The sequence below is a fragment of the Lutra lutra genome, chromosome 13 (assembly GCF_902655055.1).
Source record: "Lutra lutra chromosome 13, mLutLut1.2, whole genome shotgun sequence".
Taxonomy (NCBI): domain Eukaryota; kingdom Metazoa; phylum Chordata; class Mammalia; order Carnivora; family Mustelidae; genus Lutra; species Lutra lutra.
The window spans coordinates 85,696,564-85,721,559 of NC_062290.1; the positions used below are offsets into that span (position 1 = coordinate 85,696,564).

Below are 24,996 nucleotides of genomic sequence, written 5' to 3' on the forward strand. Positions count from 1 at the left end.
GGAGCCCAATTTGGAGCTCAATCCCTGGGCCCTGGGATCATGTCCTGAGCCAAAGGCACAGGCTTAAATGACTGAACCACCCAGGTACCCCTCTCTCCTTTCAATATTTACACTTCTTACTAGTCTGGACAACCTTTTTCATTGCTTTATTTTGGGAATGTTAAACAATTCTGGTCAGGACTAAAATAAGATCAATCACAAGGATGATAGCAGGCACTCTCTTTTTCTTGCTTATTTTAACTGAGAATACTTTTAATGTTTCTCAGAGTCCAAAATTGGTGACTTAGTATAGTACCTTTTCATCATAAGCTGAGTTTTTTAGGTTTTTTTTTTTTTTTTTTTTAATTAAGAATGGGTACTGGGGAGGAGGGTGCCTGGGTGGCTTGGTTGTTGGGTGTCTGCTTTCGGCTCAGGCCGTGATCCAAGGGTTCTGGGATCGAGCCCCACATTGGGCTCCCTGCTCAGCGGGAAGCCTGCTTCTCCCTTTCCCACTCCCCCTGGTTCTGTTCCCTCTCTCGCTGTATCTCTCTCCGTCAAATAAATAAATAAAATCTTAAAAAAAAAAAAAAAGAATGAGTATTGGGGGGATGCCTGGGTGGTACAGTCGGTTAAGTGTCTGACTCTCGGTTTTGGCAAGGTTGTGATCTCAGGGTCACGGGATGGAGCCTCAAGTGGGGCTCCATGCTCAGCATGAGTGTCTGTCTTCCCCTCCCTTTACCCCCCCGCCACCACCACATTCTCTCTCTAAAATAAATAAATAAATCTTAAAAAAAAAAAAAAAGAATGTGTACTCAGGGCACCTTGGTGGCTTAGTTGATAAAGTGTCCAACCCTTGATTTTGGCTCAGGTCATGATCTCAGGTTCCTGGGACTGAGCCCCAAGTAGAGCTCCACACCCAGCAGGGAGTCTGCTTGAGGATTCTTTCCCTATGACCCTCCCCTTACTTGCTCTTTTTCTCTAAAATAAATGAATAAATCTTAAAAAAAAAAAAAAAAAGAATGGGTACTAAATTTATTTATAAAATGAATTATTATTTTAAAAGAATGCGTACAGGGGCTCCTGGGTGGCTCAGTGGATTAAAGCCTCTGCCTTCGGCTCAGGTTATGATCCCAGGGTCCTGGGATCGAGTCCCACATCGGGCTCTCTGCTCAGCGGGGAGCCTGCTTCCTCCTCTCTCTCTGCCTGCCTCTCTGCCTACTTGTGTTCTCTGTCTGTCAAATAAATAAATAAATAAAAATCTTTAAAAAAATAAAATTAAAAAAAAGAAAAAAAGAATGGGTACAAAATGACCCCTAACTTAAGCATGTGTTTCTTCTTATTGATCCTATCGGTATAGTATACAATATTGATTGATTTTCACAAAATTGATATGCAATTCAGATAAACTCTTTTGTTAGATTATTCTATTAATCCATTTACTAGTCTATTTACTAGGTATTTCATTTTTTTCTACTCTATAATAATAAACTAATCTGGGGTAGGGTTTTCTTTTGTGTGTGTTATTTGTGTCTTAAAACTGTCATTACCATAATAATTTCTATCATTTACTGAGTACTAATACTATTTTTCAGGGATTATCCTAGGCTTCGTAAATCATAACCTGTAATCTTAACAATACTGTAAGATCAGTATTGCCAACCTATTTTACAGAAAATGGGAAAGAGGCACAGAAAAAACCAAGGACACGATCAAGGTCATGTAAGTGTCTTGTGACCTAATTGCTATTGAATATAAAGTTTTGATTTTCATTGCTCTGGAACTGTATATTTGATTCCAAAAGTTTAAAAGTATTTACTGGTGAACTCCAAAGGGCTAGCCTTTCTTGTAGGGGAAAATGAGATAACTTTGATCATTTCCCTCTATTTCATACCCTGATTGGGTTTTTCTGATTTCCTTCTTACAGCGATTAGATTTTTTTCTCCCAGGAAATTATCTATTTAACGGATACTTTAAAACATCTTTAAAACTTCAAAATGGTACATAGTACCCTTTTTAAAGATCTCTTTTCTTCAACAAATACTCCTTGATCCTACTGACTAGACACTGTTCTAGGTGGTAGGAATTCAGCAATAAACAAAACAGATAAAAAAAACCAACAATCTGTTTTCCTGGAGCTGGCATTTAGAATGCGGGTGGAGGTGGCAGGTAGAGACCCACAGTAAACAAAGCAGTTATATAATATATAAGGTGACTAGTGCATATTACATATGGAAAAAGCACAGAGTATGGTTAGCAGCATAGACTTTACAATCAGATTGTTTAAATCCCAACTCAGCCACCTACTAGTTGCATGACCTGGGGCAATTACTTAACCTTTCTTTGCCTTGATTTTCTTTTCTCTCTCTCTCTCTCTCTCTTTTTTAAGATTTATTTATTTGACAGACAGAGATCACAAGTAGGCAGAGATGCAGGCAGAGAGACAGAGGGGGAAGCAGGCTCCCTGCTGAGCAGATGGCCTGATGCGGGGCTCGATCCCAGGACTCTGGGATCATGACCTGAGCTGAAGGCAGAAGCTTTAAACCACTGAGTCACCCAGGTGCCCCTTTTTTTTTTAAAGATTTTTGATTCATTTTTTTGAGAGAGAATTTGAGTGGTGGGGAGGGGTAGAGGGCAAAGAGAGAGAGGCAGGCTCTCCACTGATCAGGGAGCTCAAACTGGGGCTAGATTCCAGGACCCTGGAATCAAGACCTGAGCTGAAGGCAGACGCTTAACCAACTGAGCCACCCAGGTGCCCCTGCCTTGGTTTTCTTATCAGTAAAATGGGAATAACAAAAGTAACACATCGGTTTCTGAGGATTAAATGTGTTAATGTTTGTAAAGTGCCTAAAATAGTGTATGACACTACACAGAAGCTAACTGTCATGATCATTAAGGAAAAAATAAAGAGAGGTGGATAAAAAATAAAGGAGGCATATGATTTTAAATAGAGCAACTAGGGAAGTCCCTATTGAGAAGCTTCAACCTGTCAAATACCTGAAGAAGAAAGTGGGCGTCTTTGGAAAAGGACTCAAGGGAGAGGGAAGAGACACAAAGATCCTAAGCAGCTGACAGCCATGTATGTTAGAGGCACAGCAAGGTCAATGTGGGTGAAGAGAACTGCTAGGAAGACTGGCAAGAGAAAAGCTCAGAGGTGCTTCCGAGGGGAGGAGGGGGCATTTGAGGGCAGATAACATGAAGCCTTCACTCTGAGTGAGATGAGCAGCCTCTGGAGATTTTGAGTAGAGAAGGGACATAATCTGACGAACAGGCACACTCCGCAGGGGAGCAAGGGCAGAAGGTAGGGAGCTGCTACAATAGTTCAGGGCAGAGACAGCAACAGCACCAGCCAGGGTCAGGGGAGGGGAGGTGGTAAGATTCTGGATGTATCTGTTACAGCCAAGAGGACTGCCTGAAATGGAGGTGGGGTATGAGGGGAAAAGGAGGCAAATATGAAACCAAGGATTGGGGCTGGGGCAACTATAAAAGTGTGAATCATTATAAAAGTGTAAATCATTAACTGCTCTGGGGAAAGCTGGAGATGGAAGAGGTCCAGGGATTCTGTCTTGGGCATGTGAAATTTGCAATCTCTATTAAAATTACCGATCAGAGAAATGGAGTAGGTAGATTATATTTGAGTCTGCAGTAACAGCGAGTGGTCTGAGCTGGAGACAGGTTTGGAAACTGTCAGCGCAGAGATCATAATTGAAGTCAAGAAACTAAATAAGGGCATCAAGTGAGTGAGTTGTAGCTGGAAAAGAAAAGCACAAAGACAGAGGCCAGGGCCATTCCAATGACAGGAGCTCACAAAGATGTGGAAAAACCGCAGAAGAAACTGAGAAAATCAGCTGACTCCAGACCTCTTTTGCGCTGAGGCAATCAAACAACTTGAATTTAGGTTTTAAAGATCTAATTCAGAGAAGAGGATCCCTGAGAGCAGGGTCTGCCTAAGATGGGAGTCTGATAAGAACCCGGCCCTGTTAAATTGGAATCCTAAATTTCATGCAAAGATGAGCCAAAACCAAACTTTTTACCTTCCTTCCCCCACAACCACTCCTCAAGGGGTCTGCAAGGAAAATTTTCTCAGTAGTGAACAGAGCAGAAACAAACAAAAATACAACAGTGCCTGAGGGTTGTAATTATAAGCTCCCCCTCTCATGTTTGCAGCTCAAATTCATACCATGAAGATAATCCTAAAAACATGGTCCCAACACAGTAATGTCTCCAGGTGATCACCAAAGCAGATACACACTATCTCTGGATGAAAATATCTTCATTCTAGGGCTCAGTGAATTTCCCACATCGTTTTAAGGATAATGAGAAGAAACTGGTCAAATGTCATCAAGCATTCAAGAATACAAAAATACCGGGGCGCCTGGGTGGCTCGGTGGGTTAAGTCTCTGCCTTCAGCTCAGGTCATGGTTTCAGGGTTCTGGGATCGAGCCCCGCATTGGGCTCTCCGCTCAGCGGGGAGACTGCTTCTCCCTCTCTCTCTGCCTGCCTCTCTATTTGTAATCTCTCTCTCTGTCAAATAAATAAATAAAATCTTAAAAAAAAAAAAAAAAAAAAAAGAATACAAAAATACCGAAGGGTCTCTTTTGGCAGCAAAAGCAGATTTCAGGTATAAAAATTATCAGATAGATAATAAATAATAAAATGAGTATGCTTATTAAGTTTAAAGAAATAAAGAACAAACTCAAAAACAGAAAAGAGGAAACTATAAAAAAGTAATGGGTTATTTTAAACGAACCAAACAGAACTTTAAAAATAAGACATAACCAATATAAAATTCAATAAATTGGTTTAGAAGAAAGTTAATCACAGCTAAAGAATTTGTGAACTGAAAGAGAGATCAAAGAAATTATCCAAATGTCAATATGATACACAAAAAGACAGAAAAATGTAGAAGAGAAGTTAAGAGATGTGGAAGACACAGAGAGAAGGCTGTGCTAATGAATATGCATGTATGATGAGTTCCAGAAGGGGGTGACAGAGACGCCAGGGTACCGCCAATGTCTGAAGAAATAATGGCTGAGAATTTTCCAGCAATAATGAAAAACTCCAACGTACAATTCAAGAAATCCAACAAATCCCAATAGGTTAAGTATAAAGAAATAAAATGTAGACATATCACAATATAATTGTAGATCACCAAAAAACAAAAAAGAGAGAGAGAGAGACTATCTTTCAAAGTAGTAAAGAAGAAATGGAATGAGTGTGGCTGAGTGGCAGAAGAGCTCTTACACACTCTGGTTAGGAAGGTGAATGCCTTAACAGACTGCGGCAATCTGCAGCCATCAGTCAAATACTTTTGGGGCTGTTTATATAAATATCATTGGTTTTTTGTTTGTTTGGTAAGATATTTTATTTATCCATTTGAGTGAGAGAGAGCATGAGAGGGGAGAAGGTCAGAGGGAGAACCAGACTCCTCATGGAGTTGGGAGCCTGATGCAGGACTTTATCCCGAGACTCCGGGATCATGACCTGAGCTGAAGGCAGTGGCTTAACCAACTGAGCCACACAGGCGCCCAAATATCACTGTTTTGACAAATGCATAAGTCATGTTTGCTGGCAGAAATCCAGTTCTGTCACAAATATTTAAATATTCAATGGGTTTTCTTCTTCTAAAGAAAAGAAAGCAGAACTCAAAGAACTACAAGAACTAAAAGAACTAAGTCATTGCCCAGAATGACTGAGGGGTTTACTTAATACCTATTATACATGTTACACATACATACATGTTACACATGTTCAATCACTGTCTTCTGAAATGACGCTTAGACTAGCATGCAAAACTCCTCTTTCGCTAAGTGTTGAGAGAGTTTGGGCTTGGAGTGAGAATCGCTGCTGGAATCAATTAGGCAAAATACTTAACTCCATAGGCAAAGGTTCCTCATCTACAGAATAAAGATAATAGTGCATACGTTTATTTAATCATTCAACACATATTACTAAGAATATTTTAAGTGTAAGGCAGTGGAGACATAAAGATCCATGAATATATAAACATAAACACACATACAGACTTTAGGAAAAACAAAGCATAGTGCTGATAGATCCTCACATTCCAAGCTGAAGAGTTGAATCTGCTCTGGTGAAAATGACCAGACCATGAAGAAAGACCTGAAGATACTGACATCAGAGATTACCCAGCTAAGTGGTCCAACTAGATCATCACACCGAGCATCTCAGTGTGACAAGCTCTATGTACAACCTCAGAGATAACAATCATTGTGCTAGCTTCCTCTCTTAAATCTGAGGAAAGAAACATTACGATCCCCTGAGGAAAGTCTCTATCATGAAATATATAGACAAAACCAAGGAGAAACAAATCAACGTAGAGGAAAAGATACCATGCAGGGAGAATTTTTATTTTTTATTTATTTATTTATTTATTTATTTATTTTTAAAGATTTTATTTATTTATTTGACAGAGAGATCACAAGCAGGCAGAGAGGCAGGCAGAGAGAGGAGGAAGCAGGCTCCCTGCTGAGCAGAGAGCCGGATGCGGGGCTTGATCCCAGGACTCTGAGATCATGACCTGAGCCGAAGGCAGCGAGCGGCTTAACCCACTGAGCCACCCAGGCACCCCATTTAAATGATCATTGATATTTTCAAAGGTTAGAGAAGGTATGTCAACCAAGATGATTATATACGTGTATGCACATATGTCTTATAAACACACACAAATCTGTATCTTTATGAAAAAATATCCAAAAAACAAATGACAAGTCTAACAGGTTAGAAGATAAAGGCAATGGAATTACCTAAAGAGCAAAAAGAGCAGGAGATGGAAAATAAAGGGCAAGACAATCAGAGGACTAGACTAGACTAGACTAGAATTCCAATATAGGAATGACAGATGGTCCCAAGGTCCCAAAAGATAGAAAAGAGAAAATGGGGAAAGGAAATCAATGGAACAACTCAAGAAAATAGATGGAGTTTCCATGTTGAAAGCACTCGTGACATACACGCCAAGCTGCATGAAAAAGCAAACCCAGACCAGGGCACCCTATTTAAGAAGTTGAAAACTTCTTCTTCTTTTTTTTTTTTTTAAAGATTTTATTTATTTATTTGAGAGAGATAGTGAGAGAGAGCATGAGCGAGGAGAAGGTCAGAGAGAGAAGCAGACTCCCCGTGGAGCTGGGAGCCCGATGCGGTACTCGATCCCGGGACTCCAGGATCATGACCTGAGCCGAAGGCAGTCGTTCAACCAACTGAGCCACCCAGGCGTCCCAGAAATTGAAAACTTCTTAATGGAGTTTTCACCAGAGCTCAAACTGATGATCCTAGATGTTTCCAGAGTTTCCTAAGATTTAAAACAGGTCACATAAAAGAATCAAGAATGAGAATGCTTTTCTACCACTTAGGAAATCCTGCAAGCTAGAAAGCAATACAACAAACCCTTCCAAATTTTGAAGGGAAATAATTTCTAATTTCTACCAAAACCATCATTCAAGCATGAGGGTAAATTAAAGAACAACTGAAGACGTTCAAGACCTCAAATATTTTACCTCCTGTTTACCCTTCCTAGGAAGTTGCTCCTGGAGATGCTGCACCAAAATGAAAGCAAATGAAATGAGAGTCTAAGAGGAAGACAGACGGGATTTGGGAAACAGAGAAGAGATGAAGACTTCCCAAGATAATAATGAAATGAGGCTTGGGATGAGGTCTCTGTGAAGGGCACCATTCAGAGGCTCTGGGAGCGGGGAATAATTTGGTACCAAGAGAAAATTAAGAGACAGACACATCTGAAGAATCTGAAAGAAGAAGTAGGCGACTGGTGAGCAGATTGGGGGCTGAATCAATGCGATGTTCAGACAAAAACAAGGAACAACGTTACGTAATTGTTTGCTCCAGGGAAAGCAGGAAGTTGCACAGGAAAGAAAAAGTTTACTATACAGCTTGGATTTTAAACACATTTTCTAGTCATTATAATATAAGCACCAAATATTCAGTGAATCAAAATCATGTTAGAAGTCAAGGTAAAAGGTATAACTGTGAGCTGGGGATAGGAAGAGGAAAGAGCTGAATTCCTTTTCCAGATTGCGATAGTAAGACATAATGCCTAAAACTGAATAATCAAGAACTATCAATACGAGCATGTTATTTAGAAAAATGATGGCTAAACACCCGAATAATCAGCTACAAAAGATGCAACTGGTGGCCTCTGGAAGAAGGCAAATGAGGGCAGGCCTTTTTGGTAATATGTGTGGGAACTTGCTGACTGAGGGGTCCCCACCCTGACACACACTGGAATTGCAATGATACCCAAGACCCACCTCAGCTCAAGCGACGCAGGACCACACGAGCTGGGGCCCAAGGATAGATAGTTTTGAGAAGGACCCGAATGTTTCTGATACACGGAAAGAGTTGAGAACTACAGCTTTAAACTACATGCATGACTTACTCCCATAAAAATAAAGAATATTTAAATGAAGAGATATACATGAAATGTTGGTACTTATATAAAGAAACATTAGCAAACATGTTCAGGAAACACAGCAAAATCAGCACTCAAGAAATAATACATCAGTCACAGAGTTCTTTCTCATTAGAAATTTGCAAAACGGTAATTTAAGACTTTTCACACATGCTCTGCGGGGGAGAAGTATATATCCGACACCTTCATGTGTCAACACAGAGAACGCATACTTGCTTTAGAGGTACTGAACAGTACTAATTTTGAAGAAGATCAAATTTGTCTGTGCCGTGCTCTAATTTGCCTGGTGCATAAATAAGTCTGTTCTGGACGATTTAATTTTTGAAAGGAGTGATACTCCACGTGCCATCAAAAGCAAACAGAAGAACCTTCTATTAATGCACCGTTATCCTCGGTGTCAGAATATTAAAATTTTGAATTAAATCATGATATACTTTTAAGATAAATACATTTCCAATGATGCACAATGGTGTTTTTAAAAATCAGCATTCAGTACTCATTCTCTATCCAAACAGCACTTTGGAAAATAGCAGGGACGTACAATGAATGGTATTCTTGAGCCTATAAAAGGTGGTATCAAATATTATCCAATCAAGCTGACAGAAATTAATAGATGGTTAAAATACTCTAAATGCATGCTAGATCCTATTCAGTAGTACACTTGACCTGGTATAGCAAGCTATTCGGTCACACCACTAAACTGTAGCAAATGATTCCTTTTCATCGATGAGGACATTGAATGCTTCTTCTGAATTCTGTGAAGACATAAAATGCCTGGACTCTTCTGAGTTTACAGGTTTAAATAAGTTAGTCAATAAAAGGACGCCTGGGTGGCTCAGTTGGTTGGACAACTGCCTTCGGCTCAGGTCATGATCCTGGGAGTCCTGGGATCAAGTCCCGCATCGGGCTCCCAGCTCCACGGGGAGTCTGCTTCTCTCTCTGACCTTCTCCTCGCTGATGCTCTCTCTCACTATCTCTCTCAAATAAATAAATAAAATCTTTAAAAAAAAAAAAAAGTTAGCCAATAAAGCTTTTCTTTCCTTCAGCGGTTTCCTACCCTCTCAAAAAGATTAAAAGCAACAACGCACACATGATTTACTAAAGTATACAGCTTATTTTCCTAAAATTAAAAGTTGTAATGTCAAACTTGACATTACATGCAAAAATATATATACGAAAAATTTACAGTGGGTTGGATGCTCTGGAAATTCAGATACTACCTCTAAAACATAAAAATTGGATGGTAAACATATACTTGGGATCATCTCTTGGCTAGTAGACATGTATTTCCATTGTTCTCCTGAAATAAGTCTACTAATATTTGCTTCTCCATCTAATTATATGAACACCCACAACAGAAATAGTTTTAATTGGCAGATCAGTGTTCCTAGCATATTTTTGAACATATTGCCAACTAATGAAATATTCCAAACACATACAAAGATTCTGTTTTCATTTTCCCATAAATTACTGTAGTTTGAATTCTAACTGCACTACAGGCGTTTTTTACACAGTCATTGAAAAACCACTGCTTCAATAACAAAATATAAAACAAAGGATTTTCGCTTTAAATCCCTGTTATTTATTTCAGCTTTCAGGGCCATCTTTTCTTACTTACTGTCACAAATTTAAAAAAAAAATTAAGTGCATCTAAAATCATTTATGTTGCTATTCAGACTGTAACAGTGTAAAATGGGATAGAAATTCCATGTAAACTCCAGCAGCTCGGCATATAAAAGGGGAAAAGTTTGAAAACTAGGAAATAAAATTTGCCCGTATCCTCCTACCTCTACAGAAGTAAGTTACTCTGGGTTATATAACAAAAATAAACCTCCCACCAGAGATCTTGGAAATCTTGAATTTTTTTTCCTGCAGGAGAATTTATTATTTTCCACTGAGTGTCCATTCATGCGTTTTCTTCTTGTCTCTATTCATAGCACCAGATCCTGACTAGCATGCACAACCTCAAAAGAAAAGAAACACTAAATACAAACTGCGTAAAACGTTTGAAGAATAAAGCAAAATAAAAAGGCTGGGGTTAAGACTGCTTACCTTGGGATAGTGCCATAATGTCTAACACATACAATGGTGCACGTAGAACTCACCTTGTATGCGACACTGTTGGACGAATCCACAATAATAAACAGGGGCTTCCTCGTGAAAGGGTAGAGGTCTCCGGGATGAAGGCTAGGGAAACAACAACGGTAACAATGATTAACTGTGCAGCTGTACCAGCCAAGTCTCAGAAATCTTACTCCTCGGTTTGTTCTGCTCCCATCTCTTTTCAACACAGCTTGGAGCAAGAAACAAAGATTAATTTGGCAAAAGACGAAACATGCCTCTATCGACTGGAAGAGACAAGTTAGCAGTTTTAGATGGAAAAATATTCAGAGAGAACAATTATTCAGGAACATTCAAGCTAAAGAGAAGTCTACAGATTTAATGATGGACTAAACATAAAACAGGAAAACCTCACAAGTCAGCATGTAGGTGCTTGTTTAAAAAAAGTTCCTTCTGGGGCACCTGGGTGGCTCAGTGGGTTAAAGCCTCTGCCTTCAGCTCAGGTCATGATCTCAGAGTCCTGGGATTGAGCCCTGCATCGGGCTCTCTGCTCAGCAGGGAGCCTGCTTCCCCCTTTCTCTCTGCCTACCTCTCTGCCTACTTGTGATCTCTCTCTGTAAAATAAATAAATAAAATTAAAAAAGAAAAACTCCTTCTAAGAAAATGCTCTGAAAACATAATGTGCTAACACAACCCGATTTGTACTGCAGTAAGTCTTTCAAAAATCTTCATTTATTTTAAAGATTCTTAATACATCATGCTACAATTTAATATTACATATACTAAGTAGAGGCTCCCCTTTTACTATCCATTATGATTCCTCTGGATATTTGCATCAGGATCAGCTGGGGTGCTTGTTAAAAATACAGATTCACTGGCCCACAGAAGACCCACTGTCCCCAAGGTCTGAAGTCCAATAACAAACATTTGAGAACCGCTACTAAACAAGGTCACAATTTTGGTGTGTATCCTCTCTTTCTCATGGCCTACCAGACAACGTATGTATAAAATCTTAATATAATGTAAATATAAATAAAATGATGTGTCAATGAGCTGAACATCATCAAACCTCAATGGGTTTCAAATATGAGTTTTTCAAATTTAAATCATTTATGACCAAGGTCAATGACAGCACCAATGTATGACTTGGAGGACTGTTAGATATTATAAACATAATTTGAAACACCTCCCTTTCTGCCCTCCTTCCCTCATTCTTAATATGAACAGTTAACATTTTTCTGTAAAGTGCTATTAGAAATGCAGTTTCATACAAGTCCAGTCTCCTTTATAACCAGACGGCTATCCCTCAGCTGGAGAGAGTCTAGAGCCAATAACGGCCCAAGCAATGAATGTGCTGTATTTAGAAAAGCAGCAAACTTTCATGGTGAAATTTACTTGAAATGATACAACTAAGTTCATTTATACTATATCAAACCAAAAGAACCGTATTTTAAAAAGCTTGTATTGGGGGCGCCTCGGTGGCTCAGTTGGTTAAGGGTCTACCTTCAGCTCAGGTCATGATCCTGGAATCTTGGGATCGAGTCCCGACACGGGTTCCCTGCTCAGCTGGGAGTCTGCATCTCCCTCTTCCTCGACCCCTCCCCCACTCAAGTTTTCTCTGGCTCACTCTCTCTCTCTCAAATAAACTTTAAAAAAAAAAAAAAAGCTTGTATTAATGTTAACATGTATCATGTCCTGACATACTATTTATGTACATACTATTTATGTATACATGTACAGTTTCTTCCAACTTGAATGTAATTCTGCTCACTGACATATCCCCAATGATTGAACAGGACCTGACATATAATACTCAATGAAAATTTTAAAAATGAATGTCAGCCAAAAATTCTAATTTCCTAGGACACTCAGAGCCTGAAATATTGCTGGAACCCAAGTAAGTGTTCTTAATGGTAGCCTGAGGGAGTATTTCCAGTACTAGAAAAAACTCCCCAATTTACTTAGTATTTTCTAAGACAGAACTATAATTTTTATAACAGGGAGAGACACCAGAATACATACCAGTGCATTTCCTTGTGGGACTGATTTCGTTTGTGGATGGCATCTCCATTTATAATATCTCGGTTACTATTAGTAAGTACCCCTCCAAAATCATAAGGACCTATAAAAAACAAAGGGAAGAATCCTAGACTTCAGTTGGAGAATGATATTGATCTGACACTCATATGAATCTCTTACTGATACAAATGGAAGACAATTACAAAACATTTTAACCACTTTAAAATTTAACATTCTAGTTTAATGCAGTATTTAAATGATTTCAGCATGTTGCCTGTTTCAACATTTTAAAAAATCATTTAATTATTCATCAATTCTTCAAACAGAATAAAATGAGAAACAAGACAAGAATCTACTGCACCCCATTTTTCTGGGTAGTAAAAGGGATGGAGATCTGGGATGTTCAAAATGATCTTTATATTTTAAGCAAAATTATATCTCAAATTCAATCAAATTATCTAAGAAAGAAAGTTGCAGAATTAAGTCCTAATAATTTCTTAAATGTAATTCTAAGTGAGCCACTAATTATAAAATTTAGGGAAAATTTTGAGGGAGACTTGAAAATTCTCATTGCAAAAACTTCATTTTTAGAAAAGAAATGCCAAATTTCAGTGTGTGAAAAACATCTGTTATTGTTTCTATTATGTTAGCACTGTACTTTCAGTTTTGAAGTTAGCCTTTTCTACTGGTCACATTGCTTAGTTGAACGCTTATCTAAATGAACTGTAACTGTGGGATGTTAGGAATCATCTCTCTCAAAGGGCCATTTAGTTAGTACCTATTATACCTTGAAAAAGTTAAATAAGATCAGTATGTCAAAATGGGGGCGCAGATTCAACAATACATGTTTAAAAACAAAGAAATAATTATTTACAAATAAAATTACTAACTTCATTACCAAAAAATTTAAAGCAATTTATGATCGTGTCACTTTTAACACTGTTACATTTTATTCCTTAAGAATCACTGCAATGAAAAGATTCTGAGATTCATTTTGCTTCTTTTTCATTTTAACACTTTAAGAGGACCTATAAGTCATGCAAGGAAGATGGCAGGGACATGCATTGTATAAAGGAATGCAAATTTCAACAAACAGATGAAGAGGAAAATGTTAATAACGTTAAGAAAAAAATTTTTTTTTTTGTCCAAAGACTTAATTTCCTAATTTACATCCATGTTACTCATCTATTCTGATTAATTTCTTATATTCTGGACTCATATATTCTGGATAGTTTTAAGTTTTGATTCTGAAACAGCATCCCAATATTCTTCAGGTTGAATCCATAAAAACCAAAAAAAGGACAGAAACAAAATCATGACAAGGACTTGAACTTTCACAGTTACAAGAGTGCATTAATTTCTACCAAGACTTTTAGCCACAATGAAGCCACTGACCAGATTTCCCTTTGCCCTAAAGGCCCAGAAAAACTCAGTGATGTGAAGCAGAACAGGAGGCTTGGTTATTCCATATGTATTTAAATATATACGTGCCTTTGGCAAACTTGATAGAGAGGCATGCCTTTAGTATTCAAATTTGCTGGTGACCTGTGGACTTTAAAGTATAATATTGCAACTTAAATAAAGCAGATAGGGGTATCTACAAGACTGCCAATTCAACAAAGGGACCAGGTTTCAAATATGGAAGACTCTCTGGAAAGCTTGGGATGGTCTGTGGGCTACGGGCCATCGTCTTGTAGAAAATAAAGAGAATTCAAGCCCTGCTCGCAACAGGGAGCATTCCTTTATTGTACCTTCACTATCAGCACGACCTGTGGGGAAGACGCCAGTGGCTGACAGGTAAATCAGAAGCACACTATTGGCGGGCAGCTCCTGCAATTAAAGAAAATCACATACACCAAACAACAAACGGTTTCACTGAACATCCTGACATTTTCAAGTTAAAGGGACAATAAGAACCTAATTCAACATAATGCCATCTTCTCCAGGAGTTCAACCACTCTTGCAGGTTCCAACTCATAACTGCTCAGGCAACAAAGAATCATTACAAATCTATAATCATATTACTATTGCCCAAAGTTTTGAATTCATTCTCTGCTTCGAAAACCTTGTCATTCAGAGAATGGTCTCTGCAAACCTTGAAATGGAGAAGCAAGGATACTGGCCCTAGGTCTAAAAGACCAACTCCTGCCCATGGCTTTCTCTGCATAAGCGCCGGCAGGGATCCCCTACTTCTCACAGTTCTTTCAGACCTTCAGATGGCCACAGTGCTCCCCAGAGCTCCCTGAACACACACCATGCCTGTCCAATCTGACCATTATGCCCAAAGTACTTTAGTAATAAAACCTGGAGAAAGGAGAATGATGATTAGTCCGTATTCTTGTTAGTTAAAGGTAAGGAGGAGTCATAACATCATAAACAATTTCTGTTCCAAATAGATGTGATCAGATATTCTGAAGCAGTTTTCAATTTCATATTCATCAAAATTCTTGACTCAAAGATTCAAAGAAAAGAGTGACTCTCAGATTCTACTCAGGGCACAATTTTCTCATATAGTAAAGAGTATTGGATCATATATACCTTAAAAGATGCTGCTAAGAATGTGTATAGTTGACTGAAGGTTGGTTTGTAGAGCAGATACTTGTGGGGGTTTTCTCGTCTGGTAGGCTTATCAGCCGATTCCTATATTTACACACAGAAAACAAGACACATACGAGCTGTATTTGACTGATAAATTATCAATGCCTTTTTTTATGATCCTCTTCATCAAATAGCTTTTTTTTTTTTTTTTACTCCACGTTACTATTATTGTACTTATCTCTCCTGTATCTCAAGAGAATTCTCTATTTACATGCATAGCATTTGTTGAGTAACAGCATTCCCTGAGGAGCAGAGGCAGAAACAGTGTTACCGAAATTGCAAATGTAGAGAGAAGATCACCTGCATTCCTGGTTTATTCATCTGGGAGGCTAAGTTCATTGGCTCCCTTTCCAGGGCTTGTAACATCCGGAACATGTCCACAGTTAGTTCACTAAACTTAACCTGCAAGGAAAACAAACCTGACCATGAATGCAACACAGACCCAGAAGCCTCTGACCATCATAGTACCTCTGACATTCATGCGTACTTGATGACACTGGGTAATCTTATTCCCCAGTGTTTTATTATAAAACATTTCCAAAGACAGAAAACTAAAAGAATTGTACAGTAATACCCAGAGCGCATCACCTAGATCCTATACCATTAACATTTTCTTTATTTATGTTACCACATATCTCTCCATTTATTTATATTTCTGTCAATCCATCAACTTCCTCAGGTATTTTCAGAAACATGAAAAGCAGTCATCTAAACAAAAAGACCTACATTAGGTCCTTCAAAACATGCTAACTTTTGGCAAAACAGCCTGCTAGAAAATGGCTATGGCCCATATTTCAAAACCCCGTCAATACATTTTGGCTCTATATGATGTTTAAGGGTGCAGTCGTCTCCGTTTTGAATAAAACTTCTATAGAACTTCAGGGAGGCAATGTGTTGTTTTAAAAAAACATTCTTTTTTTTTTTTTTTTAAATCATGCTAAGTATACTCTTTAATCCCTATCACCTATATCACCCATCCTCCTACCTGTCTCTCCTCAGGTAACCATCAGTTTTTCTCTACAGTTAAGAGTCTGTTTCTTGGTTTGTCTCTCCTTTCCCTCTGCTCATTTGTTTTGTTACTTAAATTCTACATATAAGTGAAATCTTATGGTATTTGTCCTTCTCTGACCTACTTTGCTTAGCATTATATTCTCTAGCTCTACCCATGTTGTTGCAAATGGCAAGATTTCATTGCTTTTTAAGGCTGAATAATATTCCATTATACAGATATACAGAGAGAGAGAGAGAGAGAGAGAGAATCTCTTCTTTATCCATTCATCTATCAATACACACTTGGGCTGCTTCCACAGTTTGGCTAGAAATAATCCTACAGCAAACATAGGGTTGCATGTATCCCTTTGAATATGTGTTTTTGTATTTTTTTTTTTAAAGATTTTATTTATTTATTTGACAGAGAGAGATCACAAGCAGGCAGAGAGGCAGGTAGAGAGAGAGGAGGAAGCAGGCTCCCTGCGGAGCAGAGAGCCCGATGCGGGGCTCGATCCCAGGACCCTGAGATCATGACCTGAGCCGAAGGCAGCGGCCTAACCCACTGAGCCACCCAGGCGCCCCAAGTGTTTTTGTATTTTTGAGGTAAATACCCAGTACTGCAATTACTAGATCATAGGGTAGTTCTGTATTTTTAACTTTTTGAGGAACCTCCACAGTGGCTGCACCAGTTTGCATTCCCACCAACAGTGCAAGAGGGTTTCTTTTTCTCTACATCCTTGCCAACATTTGTTGATTCTTGAGTTTTTTTAATTTAGCCATTCTCACTGATGTGAAGGGAGAAATATCTCATTTTGGTTTTGATTTACATTTCCTTGATGATGAGTGATGTTGAGCATCTTTTCATGTGTCTGTTGGCCATCTGGTTGTCTCTACTGGAGACACTGTTAATGTCTTCTGACCATAAGCAAGCAATTTTTAAATTTAAATTAAATTTGCAAATTAATTGCTCTTTTAAAAAAAGATTTTATTTATTTATTTGTCACAGACAGAGAGCACAAGCAGAGGGAGCAGGAGGCAGAGCAGGCAGAGGGAGAAGCAGACTCCCTGCTGAGCAGGGAACCCAATACGGGACTCGATCCTAGGACCCCGAGATCATGACTTGAGCTGAAGGCGGCCACTTAACCAACTGAGCCACCCAAGCATCCTGAAAATTAATAGCTTTTAAAGCCAAAATTGGAGAAATACTAGAAAAAGTTACCAATAACAAAAATGAAAGGTGTGCGGGAAGGATCCAATATTTAAACTTGTGTAAATAACGCATACAGAAAAATGTATTCACTGGACACATTTCTGATATTCCATAATTTCCAGTAAATTTACATTTCTAGTACATTAAATCCTTACCATCATGGAACTATTCTATCATGAAAAAATATTTTATATTGGCTGTGATGAATATACTTAAAAATAATTCTTCCTCCCTTTGTCTGACTGTAAACGTAATATAAAAATTTAGAAAGTTATAAAGAAGAAAATAGGGGTGCCTGGGAGGCTCAGTTGGTTAAACGTCTGATTTTTGGTTTCAGGTCACGTTGTGATTTCAGGGTCGTGGGCTTTAGCCCTGCGTGGGGGCTCTGCACTCAGTGGGGAGTCAGCTGGAGATTCTCTCTCTCCTCTCCCTCTGCCTCCTGCTTGCTCACACATACTCTCTCTCAAAATAAATGAATAAATCTTTAAAATTTTTTTAAATAAAGTTAAGCTTTAAAACAGCAGAAAATAAATCACCTATCATTCTGTTACCCAGAGATAAACCTTTTAGGATATTGGTAAATTTCCTCCTAGTCTTTTTGCCTGTACATATATGCATACAGACATTTTAACATACATGAAATAATTCTGTTTACACAGCTCTATTCCAAGTTTATTTTCACTTACCATATCATGAGTGTATCTACCTCTGCAATGAAAAATCCTAAACCTATAAATGTCTGTAATACAGTCCATGTGGACATGGCATAATTGAATTAACCACTTCCTCACAAATGGATTTAGGATATTTACAAGGAAAGTCATTGTGTAATAAAAATCTATAATTCTTTAATAATAGGAAAGCATTATTTTTCTAAGTGAATTTTTAGTATAATTCCTTCACCATTCTTTACCTGGTTATTGCAATTACCAATAATGAGTGCGTCAGCCAGAGACAACTGTCCCACAATCATGCCCTGTTCCAGCAACGGGGCTCCTGTTTCAGCGAGGCGATTAGATGTGATAACAATGGTATTGTCATCATTCAGTACCATCACTGGGTCCGCCTGGAGAAAAAAAGCAGTAAGTAGTTGATGGACAAGACACAATGTCAGTACATATTGTGTGATATATACACACAATAAAAATGCATATTATCTGTGATTACACAATCATCCTTGTCAAAAGCTGACCTCAATGAAAGCTGCTACTTCTTGAAGCACCAGGTTCCACTCCACTTGATCTTCTGTATTAAAGCGGTGAGTATAGTCTTCTATTTCATCTGACAATTCCTAATTTTAAAATATCACAAAGAAAAATGATTATAGGAAAAATACACATAAAAATAGGTTGCTATATTATACCATATTCTTTACAGAAATTGATATAGTTAAGAAGCTTGATTATTATCAACATATAGTCCCATTTATAGCCAAAGAGTCCCAATATAATAGTACCAATTATAGCCAAAAACAAAGAAAACTGCTTTATTTTGCTTTAAGACTCCAGAATAATACACACCAGTAAGATCTTCATAGAGATCCAGAGTAACTCATATTTAATCAATGCTACATCAGCACTTAATTTATTAAAAGAAGATTCTTAGAGGTAAAACCCCCAATTTTTAATACTTGGAAAAAAATGAAGACTGTCTAGATGATTTTCATTGGATTTATATCATAGTGTGTTTTGGGAAGAGTCTTATTAGCAACTAGAGATGGAAGAAGACAGAGAAGGACCTGGCAAAACTAACATGTTCTGGGGCACCTGGGTGGCTCAATGGGTTATGCGTCTGCCTTTGATTCAGGTCATGATCTTCAGGTCCTGGGATTGAGCCCTGCATGGGGAGGCGGGGGTTCCTGCTCAGGTCCCCATCCCTCTGCCCCTTCCCCTACTTGTACTCTTTCTCTCTCTCGTTCAAATAAAACACAAACACACACACACAAAACCCACAAAAAACTAGCATGTTCTAGTTGAGTACCAAAAATTAGGAAGCACACCACTGGAAGGGCTGACTGAATACAGAGTGCAACCAGAATGGGGTATGCAGTAACTACAGATATGGAGTGAATTCTGGGTACGGTTACCTCCTAATTACCTCAGCTAATGAAAGAGAGTGAGGCAGACAGAGCAAAAGGATGGGAAGACCAAAACTCATTCACAATACCTTTCTAAAACATTATATGCTTATTCTTGACCTAACCTTTCAATTATTTTCTCTTAAACCAAGTATTTTACCTTTGGTTTGCATTTCTCGACCATCCATTGATGAATGGTGAAACGTAAAACATGCTTAAGGGACAAAAGCAAGGAATTAAGAGAAATGTCTCTGGCTAGTTGTATCAGAAATATGGAGAGAGCAGGAAAATCCTTTTAGCACTGCCCTTGTCCAAAGCTACTATACTTTGAATGCTGTAATGTTTTACATATATTAAAATTATTTTTTACCCTAAGTCTACTTTTGAGAAACAAAATTATCCATACACAATTACAGCCTAGGATTTTAACAATTTTAAAGCACAATTACCTTCACCAAATCCTTCACAACATCCATTTTGTTGAGCAGAAGACAAACTACAATAAACCTTGCGTAGTATCGTAGCTTCTTAACAACCAACTCAGGTCTATGGCAGAGAAAGAGGAAGTTAACTCATTAGACTCAAAAAAGAAAACACGCTCTTTGATTTTTCCAGCTCTCTGGCAGCTTTTAAACTCTTTTAGATATTATTTTGCACAGTTACAACTATTTCTGCACATAACCTATAGTCGCATTTAAACACGTTTCTTACTCAGATTCATTACATTCATTCATATATTCATTCATTGAACAAATACCCACGGGAAACTTAGATGCCTTAGGCACTCTGCTAGAAGAATGATCAAAACAAACTACAGACATGGCCCCCTCTTCACAAATCTCAGAGACAGGAAGCTACCTACAACATAGTGGACACAGATAAACACAATGACAGAATAAATACAACAACAGGAAGACTAAAGGATGCTATCTGAGCCTACAGAGGAGGGTTCCTAGCGAGAGTGATGTTGTGGTAGAAGAAGACAACCGCAGGAAAGTATAAGTTGAAAAGAGTTCCAGGAAGAACATTTTTTGTTTTGAAATCTTATTTTCTGGTATTAATATAATCAAACCCAGTTTTCTTATGCTTACTGCTTGTATGTCATATCTTCTTGTATCCTCACCTTTCAAGTACCTGTGTCTTTTCACGTTAACCGGTATTTTGTAGGCAATATTTAGTTAGCTTTTTTTATCCAGACAATCTCTGCCTCACAGACTCAGGAAGTTGGACCGTTTACATTTTATCTGTTACTTTGGCTGGGTTTGCATCTCCCACTGGGTTGTCTGTTTTCTATTTGCCCATCCTGTATTTGTTTTCTAGTGCTCCTTTCTTGCTTTCTTTCCAGTTCATCAAATATATTTTAGTGCTCTATTTTATGTCCTCTGTCAGTTTCCTACTTATACCTCTTTCCTTACTATTCTTTTAGTGGTTGCTACGAGTAAATAATCAAAGGCTATTTACCATCAATATTGTACCTCTTCACACTTGACCCTTTATACTCATCCCTTATCAATTCAAACTCGGTATTTCCGATTTCCACAGCCTCCGTTACAATTGTAATAATCTTAGAACAGCATATTTTTTATATGCTGGACATTTTCCAAGAGAAAATATGTAAAAATTCCTCTTTGAACCATGAGTTATTTTATCGCTTCTCGGCCTTTTGGCTAAGATCAAGTGTGAACCATGAGTTATTTAGAAAGGTGTCTACTAATTGATATATTTATTGATTTTTTTAAAAAATTATGTTGTCATTCTTAATTTTTAATGGCACTGGACCATGGTTAGACATCCTACACTTGAAAAACATTGAAACGTGTTTTATGTCAGGTTTAAGTCAATTTCACAAAAGTTTCATTTAAGCTTGAAAATTAATGTGCATTTGCGTATTGGCAGTTTTAAGCACATTAGAACAAGTTTTTAATTATGTTATTCAAACCTCAGTTTTTGGTTTTCTTGATAAATGATTAAATATGGTATTGTATATTGGTTGGATCATTTATCAATTTCTTCCATAAAATATGCCACTTTTTGCTTTACTATAATATTACATTATTGGGCATATACAAGTTTAGAATTTTTTTTTGAGTTGTTCCTTGCACCAGTATGAAGTAAACCTCTATCTTTAATAATGCTCCCTGCCTTAAATATAGTGGCATTTTTTCCCTCTGCTATCTATTTTATCTTTTCCTGTACCTTGTATCTTTGGAGGAGCTCTTATAAACACTATATTATTGGATTTTCCTTTAAAAGGCATACTGATAAATCTCTGACTTTTATTAGGAAGTTTAGATCACTTTCATTTATTATGAGTACCAATGTACTTGTACTTATTTCTACTTTAGTTTTTTGTGCTAATTATACTTTAGTGTGTATTCCTTTCCTAGATTTTATTATAAAGATTATACATCATAATTTTATTTTTCACTTTCCTCCCCTCTACCTGTTTTGAAGTTATACATTTTCTTTATGTTCTTTAAAATATTTTTATTAATTATTTTTTAAATTTTTTAAAAAAGATTATTTATTTGACAGAGAGAGAGAGATCACAAGTAGGCAGAGAGCTAGGCAGACGGGGGGGCGTGGGGGGAAAGCAGGCTCCCTGCTGAGCAGAGAGCCCGATGCGATGCGGGGCTGGATCCCAGGGCCCTGAGATCATGACCTGAGCTGAAGGCAGAGGCTTAACCCACTCAGCCTCCCAGGTGCCCCTATTTTTGTTAATATTTTAATAAGCAAACTTTATTGACTCTAAGCTTCTTCTGGATGATAAATGGATGTTATTGGTATGGTTTAGTTCTTTACTTTCTTCTTTCATGTTATTGTTGTCCAGAATTTGGCCCCATTTTATCTCAATAACCTCAATTAGCCATTAATACAATGACCACTGTCTTATGAAGTCCGTGATTTTTTTAGGAAACAAAGGGATAACTTTTTTCTTACCAACCCTTGTAAATTACCTGTTCCTTCCAGTTTCAATTTTCCTCTTTCTGAAGAAATCCATAGTCGTTCTCTTACATCACCAGAACTAACCACCCTCCTACAAGGTTGTCCTGGCACTGGTCACAGGGTTAATGACCTGAGGATTTCCCTTACTTTCTTGACAGCTAAACTGTCCATGTAAAAGGATGGCTGAGGGGCGCCTGGATGGCTCAGTGGGTTAAGCATCTTCCCTCAGTTCAGGTCATGATCCTAGGGCCCTGGGATCGAGCCCCATGTGGGGCTCCCTGGTCAGTGGGAAGCCTGCTTTTCCCTCTTCTCCCTGCTCATGCTCTAGCTCACTATCTCTGTCTTTCTAATAAATAAATAAATAAATGAAACCTTTAACAAAAAAAAAAAAAAAGTTGATCTGTTTATCCAGTATCTCTAGGTTATTTTGGATGCAGTTATTTTTGATTGTTTAACCTACCACATTATCAAAGTGGAATTCAAACAGGAGGAAAATCTGTAGGAGGATGATGTTCATTCATAACTGAAATATTAATAAGAAAATTCCTCTAATTTTTTAATAAAAATTAAACAGGTTCTGTGGATTTGTATCATATCACACAATTACATAACACAGATTACACAAACACATATTGAACCAGGCATTGGCAAATTTTTGCAAATGGCCAGATAGTAAATGTTTTAGGCTTCATAGCCACATACAGTGTTCATAGTGTATCTACCTTTTCTTTTTTTCACTGCATTTCAAAAATGTAAAAAGGATCCTAAGCCAGCAGACAGTTCCCAAACAGCCGTGCCATCCCTGTATTACATGAACACACAGCAGTAGATGGATGTGTTCTGTTGTGGAAACCACTGCATCGAACTGAGCAGAGGGCAGTTAAGTAAGTCAGGGCTATCCATTCATACACACGAGAGGTTACCCCAGTCAGGCCCCAAAACCTCAACAGCCCACAGCCCCACTGTCTGAAAACACATCAAACTGCAGAAGGAAAATATCCTATGAACCACAGTAGGAAGGTCCACTTCAAGTCCTCCCGACACACACCACTATTAGAAGGTGCCAAGGTCCTCAAGATCAGATTCACGGTTCCCACGATGGAAAAAGTCCATTATGTCACCCCCACAGCTGACATCACGATTCTCCTGACAAAGTTCTTCTGGTACTCCAGAGCCGTAGCTTTGTCCAGCCTGCCAGGCCCACTACTTCTAAGACACTGAACTCTATACCTCTGCCCGAGAAACAGTCTTCCCAGGAGGCTGACTGCCACATGGCCCCAACCTCTGCGTACCCAGAAACTTCATCCTCTCCACATGGAACTCTAACCAGGTCAACCTCAGCCATTTGCAAAGCCAGGGTCAGTGGCTCCCAGGTCAAATGATTATGCAGTAACCTCTCCCCTACTAAACACGATGATGATGGAATGAGACATTTTCATGTGTTGCTCTTGGTGATCGCTGGAATGTACCATTCCTTCTGGCTCTAACACAGTCCTTAGGTACTGAGACAATGCAGAGAGAACTTGCTCCTTTGAGGAGAAATTTTTGCTTTTAAAGGAACTGCGAAATTGTGCAATCCTCTCTTACTTAGTTTTAATCAACCAGCTGTTCGCTTTATTTTATTTTTTATTTAAATTCAATTTAGTTAACATATACTGTATTATTAACTTCAGGGGTAGAATTTAGTGATTCATGAGTTGCATGCAACACCAATGCTCCTTGTATCAAGTGTCTTCCTAATGCCCAGCAACCCTCAGTTTATTTCCTAGACTTAAGAGTCTTTTATGGTTTGCCTCCCTCTCAGTTTTCATCTTATTTTATTAATACAATGGAATATAACCCAGCCATCAAAAAAAGAATGAAATCTTGCCATTTGCAAAGACGTGGATGGAACTAGAGGGTATTAGGCTAAACCGGCTGTTCATTTTAGGACCTATTAGCAAACTACCTCGGCTGTCTTCCTGCCCTGTAAGAACTGAGAAACAACCTACCAACCATCATCCTTCCTAAGGTACAGGGAACAAGGTCAAGACTTTGTATAATGGATCGTCCTTTCATTCTAATTTAGTGGCCTCAGGCAAGAGATTTGTCATACTGGTTATAAATAATCCTACCTCAAATAAATAAATAAATAAATAAATAATCCTACCTCTGTTCATCTGCCTTGCTCTAGGAGGCAGCACAGGAAAATCATTCATATGGGGTATTTGCTATTAGGATAGGAAAGGATTTTAATAAAGGAAACTGTTTGGTTTTAAGCCAAAGGGCCCAAGGCCAATTTCCCTTTGAGCGAATTAGAAAATGCAGAAGAGTGAATTATACAAGGTATTTCATTATTGCTTAAAATGGTTCTTTCCTTGGGGCACCTGGGTGGCTCAGTTGGTTAAATGTCTGCCTTTGGCTCAGGTCCTGATCTCCAGGTCCTGGGATCCAGCCCTGCACAGGGTTCCTGCTCATCAGGGAGCCTGCTCCTCCTCCTCCCTCTGCCCCTCCCCCTGCTCCTGCTCTCTATCTCTCTCTCAAATGAATTAATAAAATCTTTAAAAAACAATGGTTCTTTCCTTATATGTATTTTCATACTGAAAAGATATTCATTACATAGCCCCTTTGCATATTTTTAGAAATAAGATTTATCTCACCACGAATTCAAATTGTACAATATGAATACAAAAATTG

At 38.2% G+C, this 24,996-nt stretch overlaps 1 protein-coding gene across 9 annotated transcripts in view; it reads right to left on the minus strand.

The window, feature by feature from the left end:
- The window catches only part of SCAI (suppressor of cancer cell invasion), a 140,268-nt gene that overhangs the window by 20,146 nt on the left and 95,126 nt on the right, over positions 1–24,996 (minus strand). For all 9 annotated transcript variants that reach the window (XR_007122323.1, XM_047700358.1, XM_047700361.1 and 6 more), the window contains 8 exons: positions 19,824–19,920; positions 18,490–18,588; positions 18,211–18,363; positions 15,398–15,499; positions 15,038–15,139; positions 14,251–14,329; positions 12,503–12,602; positions 10,525–10,606 (listed from right to left, as the gene is read on the minus strand). Coding sequence is in view for 8 of the 9 variants with exons in the window: in XM_047700358.1 (XP_047556314.1) it covers positions 10,525–10,606; positions 12,503–12,602; positions 14,251–14,329; positions 15,038–15,139; positions 15,398–15,499; positions 18,211–18,363; positions 18,490–18,588; positions 19,824–19,920 (814 nt within the window). In the remaining variant the exon portion in view is untranslated. The remainder of the gene's footprint in view (positions 1–10,524; positions 10,607–12,502; positions 12,603–14,250; positions 14,330–15,037; positions 15,140–15,397; positions 15,500–18,210; positions 18,364–18,489; positions 18,589–19,823; positions 19,921–24,996) is intronic.